This window comes from Ursus americanus, chromosome 3 (genome assembly GCF_024610735.1).
Source record: "Ursus americanus isolate L20-20 chromosome 3, mUrsAme1.1.p, whole genome shotgun sequence".
NCBI classification, from domain to species: domain Eukaryota; kingdom Metazoa; phylum Chordata; class Mammalia; order Carnivora; family Ursidae; genus Ursus; species Ursus americanus.
In genome coordinates this window covers 14,712,222-14,725,560 of record NC_142129.1, presented here as the reverse complement: position 1 = coordinate 14,725,560, position 13,339 = coordinate 14,712,222, and the positions used below count along the sequence as shown (strand labels likewise).

Genomic DNA, 13,339 nt, shown 5'->3' with positions numbered 1-13,339 from the left:
TTAATTTTAGTTCCCCTGTATTTTTACTTATTTTAATGTACTTCATTAGTCCAGGATTTAGAGAAGTCTGTTAAAATATCTCATTGCCAATATTTCTTAGGTTATGAATTGTGTTTAACATCATTTTTGCTTTATTGCCATGCTCTATTGTTTGACCCATAAAATTCTTGATGGCTAGATCTTTGTGATGATTATCATTTGAAGGTGACTTTTGGTGCTATTATTACCTTGAATTTAGTTTTGTCTGACTTAACTGTAGACTCCTTTCTCTTTATTTTTACATGGTGCAGCTTTTCTCATCATTTACCTTCAACCTCTTCGATTTTCTTTATTTTAGCTCTTTCTTACAGACAGCATGTAATTTCTTTATTGACCTCATCTGAGTCTTTTCTCTTTTAGCAAATGATTTTATCTTTCTACAGTTGTTATATAATTGATCTTTGTCATTTTCTTTTTTATCCTGTTCTATTACTCTTTTGTTTTCATTGTTTTGCTATTTTCTGTGCTTATTTTTTGAAAAGTATACTGTAGTTTCGGTAATAAGTGGGTTTTTTATTTAATCTTCTCAGCTACTCTGCGTAGGAAATAAAGGTATTATTTCCTTTTTATGGTTAAGAAACTTGAGCTAGGTTAAATAGCTTGGTCAGGTCCACGCAGCTAGTAAGTGGTGGAGCCACACTTACAGCCACAAGGGTTCACCTGACTCCAAAGCATGTGCTTTTTGCTATTCCATGTTTCTTATCCCTAAAACCTTTAGTTTCTTCTAGGTCTTAAAAAGTGTTAGTGATGTGATCCAATTTTGCAAGATATTATTAATAATAATAGCTCTTGGGGTGCCTGGGTGGCTCAGATTGTTAAGCCTCTGCCTTCGGCTCAGCTCACTATCTCCAGGTCCTGGGATCGAGCCCCATGTCAGTCTCTCAGGTCAGCGGGGAGCCTGCTTCTCCATCTCCCTCTCCCTCTTCCTCTCCCGCTGCTTGTGCTCTCTCTGTCTCTCTCTCTCTCAAATGAATAAATACAATCTTTAAAAAAATAAAGTAAAAATAATAGCTCTTGTTTATTTAGCAGAAACCTGTACTCTGTATTGAGTGCAGTGCTGCGGTGTCTCACATAGCATTTATCATTCAGGAGACGGCACCGTGATTGGGTACTTTACCTACTGTGAGTCTAATCCTCCAACAATCAAGTGAGGTAGGTAGTATTCTTCCATTTAATAGATGAAGAAACTAAGGTTCAAAAGGTTAAGTAATTTGCCCATGGCTACATCATTTTTAAGTGGCTGAGCCATGATTCAAAGTCAGCATTTAAAGGCAGGACCGTGGAGCTCCATAGTAGGCAGTCTGCTGTGGTAATGCCATTCATTTTCACTTAATAAACAAAATTGGTTAGTAATGAGTGTGTTATAATCTTGTAAAAGCTTTGTCATATCTTATATACCCAAAACTATTCCTCTCCCGATAATAGCCCTGCCAGGGTTCATACAGGTGCTCCCTAACTCCTTAGTAGGAAATCATCAGTAAGAAGTTTTTATTTCACTTACTGGTATCTTGGACTTCTCTATATGTTTTCTTTGAAATGTGAGATGGTATTTTTTCTTTAGGAGGTGAGAACTCATCCTTGGCTTAAATGCTTATGTCTGTGTGATAAGAAATCGCTGCTTGTGGCTCTTTTCTTACTTTGTAATATTCTTCCACTGTTCAACCTGTTGACTGTTTTTTATTTTCTTTCTTGAAGTTTAGTTTTCCTTATGTCTTTCATATATTTCCACCCCCTACACATATCCAGTTTTCGTTCTTTCTAAGAAGTACTAAGGCACGTCTTAGAAATTTTCTTCTATTTATTGCATGTAAAGTTGTCAAATAACTTGGTAGGCTGATAGAATCAGCACATGGCTTGCTCAGATTATTAGATCAGGCTTCTTGATGTTTTATATCTCATGGACCTCAACTACATCGTTTGTGATTTTCCCAGTAGATTTTGCTTATGGTAGGGTGTGCTGGTATACTTGGTTTCTGGTCTTCTGGTTGAGGTGACAAACATAATGACGAAATTAAGCTCATTGCATTAATTTTTGCTTATCCCTTGATAATAACCTTGCCTACTTTTTTTTTGTTGTTAGTAATTAGGTGGAACCTGTGGTAAGCCACGTATCTTTGTACAGGGTGGCAGTGTTGCACAGTTGAAGTCAGAAAGCTTGTGGTCTGTGTCCTGGATCCACCACTTACTAGTAGTGATTTGGGAGCATGTCATGTAACCTCTGACAGATTTAGTTTCCTTGTTTGTTTAATGGGAGCTGTCATACCAGTGTCATTGGCTGTCATTAGGATTAAACATGGTAATGAGTATAACGTGTAGAATATCAGATATTTTGTAGACACTGTCAGTAGAAATTGAGACATCTGCTTGTTATCTTAGAGATCACAGCAATAATTAATAAACCCATGGATAGTCAACGTACACAAGATACCCAAAGCACTAAAAAGTCTTGTATGTATAATTTTGTTAATTTAGCAGGATTAAGAAAAATTAAATACAGAGATAATAGGAAACAATGGTATATATGCTAAAATTATTTTAACACTCTGTATTTGCCTACTCATGCCAGGTACTAAGCTGGGTATAGAGGATACAAAGTGAAGTAAATCACAGTAGCCCCAACCTCAGGAAGCTTATTCTTTAGTAAATAGATATGGAAACAGTGTGTTTATTGAAAGCGATGTTGACAGGGTGCCTGGGTAGCTCAGTCCTTTAAAGGTCTGCCTTGGGCTCAGGTCACGATCCTGGGGTGTCAGGATCGAGCCCGGGCTCTGTTCATCGGGGAGCCTGCTTCTCCCTTTCCCTCTGCCTGCTTGTGTGTGCGCGTCCTCTCTGTCAAGATAATAAAATTAAAATCTTTAAAAGATAAAAAAGAAAGAAAATATTGACAATCTTATGTTTCTCTAGGCTGCCAAACTTTTTGATGAAGAAGGAAGGAAAAAATTCTTTACACAGGATATGAATAATATTCTTCTGGAGTAAGTAATTCTCTTCTTTAATTAAAAAATCTAAAAAGTTATTTAAACTTTAAGAACTCATGGGGTGCCTGGGTGGCACAGCAGTTAAGTGTCTGCCTTCGGCTCAGGGCGTGATCCCGGCGTTATGGGATCGAACCCCACATCAGGCTCCTCCGTTGTGAGCCTGCTTCTTCCTCTCCCACTCCCCCTGCTTGTGTTCCCTCTCTCGCTGGCTGTCTCTATCTCTGTCGAATAAATAAATAAAATCTTTAAAAAATAAAAATAAAAAAAACTTTAAGAACTCATTTAAACATATAGTTGGTTACAACTTTACAAGTTGAATATTATTTTAGATTTAAATGTATTTTTTTGTCACTTTATATGAAAATGTCTTTCTGGAACAGCTCTGAGTATTCATATTAAATTTGGTATAATTTTCCTTCTATTTTCATTCAGATTTGGGAAAAATAATTCCACTGGTGTCTAGCAAGGTTAATTATAATTCATACAAACATTTATAGCCAAATGGAAAGTATAGTTCAATGAAGAAATTCTGGTTGTGAGGTGGGAGAGAGGCAGTGTGGAGAAGACATAAGGAAGAATGGGAAGGGGAGGCTGAAGGCTGAGATGGGATACAGATTGTATTTAAATTAGTGACAGTTTTTACTCTTAGCTGACTACTAAGGAAGCTGCAGGTTCTAAGATTGTGATCTAGCAAACTGTCCTTGTAAACCTGTTGGCTTGTAAATTTTGACCATTGGTTTTAGAAGTGAAGTGTATATTTGGCTGCAAGCAGAAGTGGGTAAAAGAAGCAATCCTGGAGAAAGCAGCAGATTTTACTCCTTTCACACGGAAATAATGTGTGCCTGCTCTTGGTGGCTTGGTAGTATTATATACAAAGAAACAAGCAGTGTTTCCAATACTGTGTGTGAGTCCTGTCTTTTAAATATGTATTGGGAGGTAGTTTCCCATAAGATACAAAGGATGATGGATTGGTTTGCTTTGATAACTATTTTCTTTTTTTGTTTTTTTCCCCTTGATAACTGTTTTAGTTAAGTGCAGTCTCTCTTTCTCCGGAGTACTTAAAAATCTTTTTGGTCCCCTGTGGACCCATGAAACATATGAACTAGTATGCTACTGGTATGGGGACAGCGGAGTTTCTTGTTCCTATTCTTTATTTTTTGCCAGGGATTTTCAGGTTGGTTCTGTCTGCCTGGAAGCGAGGCAAATGCTTCCTGCCTGCTTCAGCTCCTTTTACACCCCAGATTCAATAAACAGTGTAACCATTACTCACCAGAGCTGTCCCAGATTCCCTAATCAGGAATCTGCCTGGCTGATTTTTCTTTCTGCTCGAGAGCCTAAGTTTACTGGATCAGGTCCTTTTCCTATGACTGAGACAGTGCTTTTTAATTTTACTCTTCTGTAAAGAGGGACTGGCTTTTTCTCCCCTGAGAGAAAGAAAGGACCATCCTTGGGACATACCATCTCAGATAAGCAGAATATCAGCATTCCATTAACAGGCTTCTCTCTTTTTTTTTGTTTTTGTTTTTAAGCTTTTTTTTTTTTTTTTTTAAGTGATCTCTACACCCAGCATGGGGATCAAACTCATGACCCCAAAATCAAGAGTCACGTGCTCTACTGACTGAGCTGGCCAGTTGCCCCTCCCCACTTTAAAAAAAAAGTTTTTATTTTTAAATGTATTTATTTAAAAGTAGGCCCCATTCCCAATGTGAGGCTTGAACTCATGACCCTGAAATCAAGAGTTGCGTGCTCCTCCAGCTGAGCCAGCTAGGCACCCTCGCCCCACCGACAGACTTTCCTTAATCCTCCCTATGTCTACTTTAAATCCTCTAGTTTTGTTGGAACCCGTCTATTTTTTATTTCACAGAGTGTGCTTCCAGTTCTGTAAAGTCGTAGTGTTCAGAGTTTAATTTTTTCCATTTTAATCACTTATTTATGCCCCTGGCCTCTGTTTCTACTTTCCTAAACAAACATCCCTTGTTTCTCTGGACTGAGTTAATCTAAGAACACATGGTACATGATTATTTTGGGTAGTAAATTCCTATGAAATTATCCAGGTGTATTGGCTCTGCCTCACCACTGCTTCCTTATGCTGGGCAGAAAGAGGTCGTGAGTTTGTTGGAATAGGAACACTTTTTCTTTTTGCTTAATTGAATTTGACTTGGATCAGCAAATATACAACTTGCCAGCTTGGTCTCTTCCCCTATTTCCTCCTTTCCCTCGGGCATACATTGCTAACAAAGCCTTGATACTCTTTGCCTGTGATCCCAATCCAACCTGAGTTGTGTTCAGCAAATGCTCTAAAGTTGTTTAGGGACAGGAGGGATTTACATCCCTCTTGTGTATCATCAGTCAACACATCAGCAGGCTTTTGAATTCTTGCTATAAAATAAGAGCTATTTTGGGTTTTGCGCTTGGGTTACTGCTCCCTGAGTCTTTCTTCACTTACTAGTTTCCAGTGGTTCTGTTATGTGGACAGTATTGGTGAGATATCTGGAATACTTGAGGAAAAATTCAGGAAATCAGGTAGATTCCAGAATTCACTTGGACTTAGTCATTTTTCTTTTACTAGTGTTTTCACACTGATTGAATGAGATGTATATTCTGGGGTTTTTTTTTTTTTAAGATTTTGTGTATTTATTTGAGAGACAGGGCATGAGTGCAGGGGGAGGGACAGAGGGAGAGGGACAAGCAGACTTCTCACTGAGCAGGGATCCCAACATGGAGCTCTAACCCAGGATCCTGAGATCATGACGCGAGCTGAAGGCAGACACTTAATCAATTGAACTACCCAGGTGCCCCTATATTCTGTTTTTTAAAAAGAGGGAGAAAGGTGCCTGGTTGGCTCAGTGGGTAGAGCATGTGACTCTTGATCTCGGGGTCATGAGTTCAAGCCCCACATTGGGTGTAGAGCTTACTTTAAAAAAATAATAAATAAAAAAAATAAAAAGAGGTAGTTGATGGTATAGGAAGATATGTCATGTATCAACTGTGGGGAAATGACTTGTTTCTAGAATTCTGTGAAAATACAGGTAAGACTAAGTATTCCTGAGCCAGAAGAATCTTGTTTATAAAGTTGACCATTGCTTCAGCGAGGGATTCCTATGTTGTGTTTCTTGGAGGCTGCTTCAGAGGCAAATGAGAGCCTTGTAAAGATAGGACTATAATAGTGGGTTTCAAGCTTATTTACTCACAAAACCCGGTGTTTGTCGTCTAATGCATTATCAGCAGATGGTCCCAGTATATTTTTATCCATTTAGAACCTGTAGTGATTGCATGGTCATAATTTATTATCAGAGGTTTGAGAGCCACCCATTGTAATTTTCATGCATGGATATCTGCTCTGGGGGTAGACTTCACTTGGAGAAGCAAAAGAACCTGGTGGATAGAAGGAGGCAGGCTCAGGGAACGTTTGTTGCTTTAGGGGAAGCTTTATTTCTCTGAAATGTGAAAATAACTGAAATTCAGACTTTTCGTTACCATGTGTTTTAGGTACTTCTTAGGCCTTAGAAGATTGGAATTCTTAGGGAAAAAAAATTAAATGTGTGAGGTAGGAATTTGTATATATCTGTGATAGACTGATATGATCCTTAACCTTTAGGATTAAGATGTTTCTCTAATTTTTACTTAGTATTGGCTTAGGAGCAGGGAGTCAGCTCTTTGTGTTTTTGAGTTTCCTCCCTCTTTGGAAACCACTGATTTTTAGAAGTATGTCATGGAGTCACTCTGTTCTTACTTGGAATCTCTTACTACTTAGCGTTTCTATTTTATTTTCAGCCTCAACCAATCTTTAATAACAGGGCAAGCCTAGAAAGCCTCCTACCCAGAGTCTATAGACTTTTAATAAAGATCCGCACATAATATTATTTAACCAGATGTTTATACACAAAACTCATGACAATAGTGATTGTTTCCCATATGATCCTCTGCATTTGACCTTCTGGTTCTTATAGATTCTAAACATTTCTCCATTTATATACATGTCTGACTTCTCTAATACCAAGGATTTTTATTGCCAGTGCTAAGAGCATAGTTTTCTACATTTTGTTGTTTCTGAAATTGCAGTGTATCTTATAAGTGAGGTATATATTTGGTATGGGGAGTGTTTCTTTTCTTCCCCAAAAGCTGTTAATTGAATCTTTGGCTTCATCTTATATTTGTGAAAATTATTTATTAAATCTATCTGCACCTTCTCCTATAATAGAATGTGATGATTTGAACATAGTTTGTTGCCAAGAGCCCCAGTTTGGTCTTGGCCTTCAAATTAACATCTGTTCCTATCCTTCTACAATAGCAGCTGCCAGATTTAGTGTCTTCCATCTTGGAAGAAACCTCAGTTATTTATTAGTAGACTTGTCTGGCTGAGAATATGGCAGCTGTTAAAACTCTTTTCCTTTTTTTTTTAAATATTAAGTTAAATACCTATTTAACGATTTATTTTTGGTCTAAAAAACTAATTTACAAATGGAAACAGGAACTGAAGAATTGGAATAGTTTGTGCAATGAAGGCACAATAAGGGAGACAAAGATGGATGAAACAGTCTGTATGTGTAGCCAGAAGGGCTTCACCTCTTCCAAATCTGCAATTTTTTCAAACACCTCTGAGGAAAAAATATTCTATACTCACTGAAACTATGTAACTCTCTAGCTTAGCAATTGCATTGAGGGAGAAAGGATATGAATATCCCTCTGAGGAAATGAGCTTTTGGTTAATAATAGAGTTCCTGTGCTTTACCCAAAAATGTAGACTTTGCCCCTGTTCATCAAAAAATTATTCACCAGGGGCGCCTGGGTGGCACAGCGGTTAGGTGTCTGCCTTCGGCTCAGGGCGTGATCCCAGTGTTCTGGGATCGAGCCCCACGTCAGGCTCCTCCGCTATGAGCCTGCTTCTTCCTCTCCCACTCCCCCTGCTTGTGTTCCCTCTCTCACTGGCTGTCTCTATCTCTGTCGAATAAATAAATAAAATCTTTAAAAAAAAATTATTCACCAGTTTATTTATGGTTATATAAATTCTCTCTATATTTTCTCCTTGAAAAATACTGTCTAGGAAATCATGGAAAGATAAAACGAGAGAGGAGTCACTGCCTTTGCCTCCTTGGTTGTGTTGGTGCCTAAAAGGAATTCTATACTATTTAATTGTTGTTGTTTTTGTTCAGCATTGAGTTACAGCTACAGGAACTAGGCCCTGTCATTCGTAGTGGTGTCTACTCCCATCTTGAAGCTTTTGTGCCATGCAATAAAGAAACACTGGTAAAACGTCTAAAGAAGTTACATCTCAATGTCCAGGTAAGACGAGGAATGATAATCCATATCTGAGGCCCTGTCACCTGTAAAGATACTGGTTTCTATTTGGGGCTTTTGCATATTAGTTGCTTTGTAGTCTTATTATATGTATTGAATAACTATAGGAGTTATCAAAGGCACATTGGATCTCTTCAAAAAAACTTTTCAACAGTTGGTAAGTCTAGATGAGAATGTTTTCTAAGGCATAGATTGCTCGATTGGTAAATTAACTTCAGTTCCACAGCTGACACAGCTTTGCCCTCCACAAATATCTGAAGATTTATAACTCAGTTTTTTTATTACTGAAGTGGGTCTATGCAGATAGGTTCATACCTCCATTACACAAACCATGGGAAAGAATCACAGGATTACATGTAAACTTAGAGATTTTTTGGTGTAATCATCCATATTTTGTTCGATTCTCCTCCCCTACAACCCCACTAAGTAATTATCCAAGTTTGAATGCTTCCATTGGTCAGAAACATATTTCATCGTAATATCAGAAAATTCTTCCATGCCCTGAGACAAATCCAGGGGCTTTCCACCCCATTGGTCCTAATTCTGCCTTTGAGTCCATTCATAAATCTAATCATTTGTCACCTTCACAGCTTTCAGAAATGTTTTTGAAAGTCTGTACTATGTCCCCTTCTTCACTTCATGTAATATGGTTTTTAGTACCTTCACTGTCCTGATTACTCTTCCCTTAATGATTTATTTGATTATATATTTTTAAAATATTTATAACTTGCAAGTAATGAAAAAGGACTTAAGTGCTGTTTAAGACAAAAGAGGATATATATTTTTTCTATTAATAAAGGTATTTCATGATATTAAAAATATTGCCAGGAAGGGATGGGAACTGATAATTTGGTTTAACTCTTGTTTCTCTCTACCCATCTCCCCATGTCTCATTTTTATCCTTTTATGTGCATCTGAAAATAAGATTACTTTATTCTCAAGGTTTTATATTATGGAAAAGACACACACACAGACTGACTTAGCCCTCTCATCCCAATCCAAGTTCTTGGGTCAGAAAATCTGATTATACTATCTTGGGTCAACCAAGATTTTTCTGGCCAGAGGTTGGGAGTCACATAGCATAACATGGTTGTCCAAGGCCCCCCATGGCTCTAATGGGGAATGAATGTGGTGCCCTGGACCACTAGTTATGTGATCTGAGAGACATAGAATTATTTATTGTAGGTATTACACTACTGTTAATAAAACAGTTCTGACTCTTGGTTTTGGCTTATTTAGGGATCAGGGTTGTGAGATTGAGCCCTTTGTCGGGCTCTGCACTGGGCATGGAACCTGCTTGAGATTCTCTTTCTCCCTTTCCCTCTGCCTCTCCCCAACTCCCCACATGTGTGCACACACACACACTTTCTTTCTCTCAAAAAAAAATTTTTTTTAATTGAGAATTTTTTCTCAGTTGAAAGCAGTGAAATAAATAAAATTTACATGAGGTCACAGATTTTGTGTCTGTGCCTGAGGGCTCCTTCAGACATTGACAGTTGGAGCTTACCACCATATATTCAGATGACAGAAATGGGTACCAGTAAAAAAGGATCTAGAGGCAGGAGAGCAACTTTTTATACATTATAAGATATTTTCTAAGGAACATTTCAGATTTGATGTTTGAAGTTATTTAATATCCCTGTATGCTATAGAAGAAGATGTTTATCTTAGCCCTTGCTTTTCTTTATATGGTTTTATCATGTACACTTTTAATCCCTAAATATTATATCGTTTGATTTGCATTCTTGAGCTTTGTATAAATGGAGTCATACTGTCTCCATACTTTTCATCTGCAGCTTGCTTTTTTACACTGAACATTATGTACCTCAGATTTATCTGTGTCTTTGCATGTTGTGAGCTCCATTTTTGGAGTACATTTGCTGTACAGTGTGTGCAGTGTTCCATTCTATAAATATATCCCAATTAATTTATTCATTTTACTGTTGATGGATATTTGGGTTGTTCCCAGACAGTCTCAGCTACATAATTAAGAAGTGATCATCTATGAACCATGATATTTAGATGTTCACATTTTTTAATGGAATTTTTATAGCAGACACCGTCATATGTATAGTAATATTTATTAACTGGTATGTATGAAAATAGTAAGAGTCTTCAATTTTCCTCTTTCTCTTTGGCCTTGACTTTGCATTTTTACTTGCATCATAAGTTGCAATTAGTAACAATAAAGGAAAGAGTAGGATGTCAGCATCCTGTTGGTAGTCACCCAGACCAAATCCTATGTTCCAGTGTAGAAAAGCAGTATCTCCTCTTGTGGTACTGGTTCCCCATCATAATGGGGATCAATCAGTAGTAGTCTGCACAGTGTAGATTTTCTTCTTTATTTAATCTTAAAGTGTCCATATAATTTGTTGGCCAGGGTGTTTTTAAGAATGTAAAGGAATACATTGTGTGTCAGTTAAACTCAAATAAAAAAAATTTTTTTTTCTTTTTTAAATGTAAGGAACACTATTAATTATGCTGGGGTAACAAGCAAAAACTGGGATTCTCGTTGGCTGCCTAGGAAGTATGGTCATCCTACTTTTATATCCAGTGTGTATTATGAAAAGTCAGTGTGGTAAAAGAAATGTCCACATTTAAATATGTTTACATTTTAAAAATATATGTTTACATTTCAGATCCATAATCAGTGTCTTTTGTGGATCTGCTTTAATTATTGTAAATATGTTTTAAAAAACTTTTAGTATATTTTTTCCTCAGGATGATCGTTTAAGAGAACCTCTGCAAAAACTGAAACTGGCTGTTAGTAACGTGATGCCTGAACAGCTATTTAAATACCAGGAGGACTGCCAAGCTCGTAGTCAAGCTAAGTGTGCCAAGTATGTACCTCTTCTATTTGGACCGGCTTTTGCATTTGAGAAATATTTTTAGCTCTTAAGGATTGGTCTTATGTTGTAGACGTTATCACCAAGTAAAAATCCGCGTATACCACTGAAATGGTGTAGTCGAGTATTTTCTAAATGACACAATATTCAATTGCTTTGGTGTCAAAAGCAAAAGGTCTCTTGATTTAGTGTATGGCTGTGATCAAAGCAAGAGCTGGCACTGGTCAGACCTTTCACACGTCAACCAATTTGACTGACTGAAGTTGGACACAAATATTTTCTGAACTGAAAGATAAGTATTCATAGCCTTATGTTACAGTTTGAAGATCTTATTTACCAAACCAATTTATAGCGCATTTCAAAGTGTTATGTATAAAGGTAGAATTCCCATTTACTTTCCCTTTTGAGTTAACATTCAGTCAAGCAATTTAACAAGTGTCTCTGGAGCATATCATAGGCACTGTTGGGTTAAAACTCTGCTTCATGGGGCATCTGGGTCGCTCAGTCAGTTAAGGTACTGCCTTCGGCTCAGGTCATGATCCCAGGGTCCTGGGATCGAGTCCCGGGTCGGGCCCCTTGCTCAGCGGGGAGGCTACTTCTCCCCATGTCTGTTCTGCCTGCTGCTCCCCCTGCTTGTGTGCGCATGCTCTCTCTCTTTCTCTGACAAATAAATAAAATCTTTAAAAAACAAACAAACAAACAAAAACTCTGCTTCATGAAATCTTTTTCATTTTTAGGCTGCAAACAGATGAAGAACGAGAAAAAAATGGATCCGAGGAAGATGATGATGAGAAACCAGGGAAACGTGTCATAGGACCAAGAAAGAAATTCCACTGGAATGACACCATCAGGTAAAATTTAACCAAAGGCTTCACTTTTAACCAAATAGATAATGCAGAACTAAGGTTTCTAATAAAAAGAATATACAGTAAATGGAAGAGTAGATTGGAAGCAACCAAAGATTAGTATGTAGGAAAAATTCATTCAAAGGAAGATTGATTTGATCCTGATATTCTTAGAGTGCTCTCACTTTTATTTTATATCCTACTTTTTATAAGCTGATCTTCTAATAATTAAGTAAGTCATACTGGTTTCAGAAGGTGAAGTACTCCATATACTTGTGTAATCAGTCATCTTTTTTACCAGTATTTCTGTACCCTAAGTTGAAAGTTCGGCTATAGGACTATCCCTTTCAGTCTTTGGTGCCTAGATGAAAGGTATCAAAGGAAATTGTTTCATATTGGGGATTTGGCTGCCATGCAATGAGTGATGTGTGTTAGAAATGATTTATCTTCATGTCATCTTCTGAATTCTTAAGATAATCTTTATTATTGCTGTCAGATTTATGTGCTTTTAAAAAAATCTGTTTCAAGCTTAATTTTCCACAATTTTGCAGTCAGATTTATATATAAATATATATTTTTAATCTGTTTAGAACTTTGTTATGTAACCTTGTTGAGATCAAATTGGGATGCTATGAGTTAGAGCCAAATAAAAGCCAGTCCGCTGAGGATTATCTTAAATCCTTTATGGAGACAGAGGTGAAACCATTGTGGCCTAAGGGCTGGATGCAGGCAAGGTAAGAAATGTGACATCCTAGATTTTACTTTACTTTCTTATTATTGCTCTTATTAAAGATACATATATATATATACACACACACACACACCTATGACATTCATTTTGCTAAGAACCTAGTCATCTCAGATGATCTCTGCCTTGAAAACTTCAAGCACTTAAAAGACAAAGCAGTTAGTCACGTGGACATGGAGATACACAGATACACATAAAGGGTGTTTTTTGTTTTGTTTTGGTTTTTTTTTTGCCAACCAGTTTTTCTATTTTGCACCTGAATTCGCTCATAGAGAAATGGGAGGAGGAGAAGATGGTTGTGAACTTTGGGAGGGGAGCTTCACATGGGTATCGTGAAGATAAGGAACTGAATACAAAAGAGTGTAGAAAAAGAGATCCCAACCCTAGGTTCTGTTGAAAATAGTCAATGTAGAGTGGTATCTCAAAAATTAAGAGTAGCCCAGTTTAAAGTTTAAAGAGTTAAGAATGTTAAAATTAATAGACTTGGCTATCTCTGTCATCCTAAAGTGTTCTGTCTTAACGCCTGTTGATCTGTTAAAGATTTAAATAAATAAATGTGCTGTGAAACTCGCCATAAAATAGATT

General features: G+C 37.2%; 1 protein-coding gene across 4 annotated transcripts in view; it reads left to right on the top strand.

Annotated features, from left to right (window-relative positions):
- The window catches only part of UBN2 (ubinuclein 2), a 76,119-nt gene that overhangs the window by 35,962 nt on the left and 26,818 nt on the right, over nt 1-13,339 (top strand). For all 4 annotated transcript variants that reach the window (XM_087860796.1, XM_045792546.2, XM_045792545.2 and 1 more), the window contains 5 exons: nt 2,944-3,014; nt 8,171-8,300; nt 11,037-11,155; nt 11,899-12,012; nt 12,597-12,740. In XM_087860796.1, the coding sequence (XP_087716922.1) occupies nt 2,944-3,014; nt 8,171-8,300; nt 11,037-11,155; nt 11,899-12,012; nt 12,597-12,740 (578 nt within the window). The remainder of the gene's footprint in view (nt 1-2,943; nt 3,015-8,170; nt 8,301-11,036; nt 11,156-11,898; nt 12,013-12,596; nt 12,741-13,339) is intronic.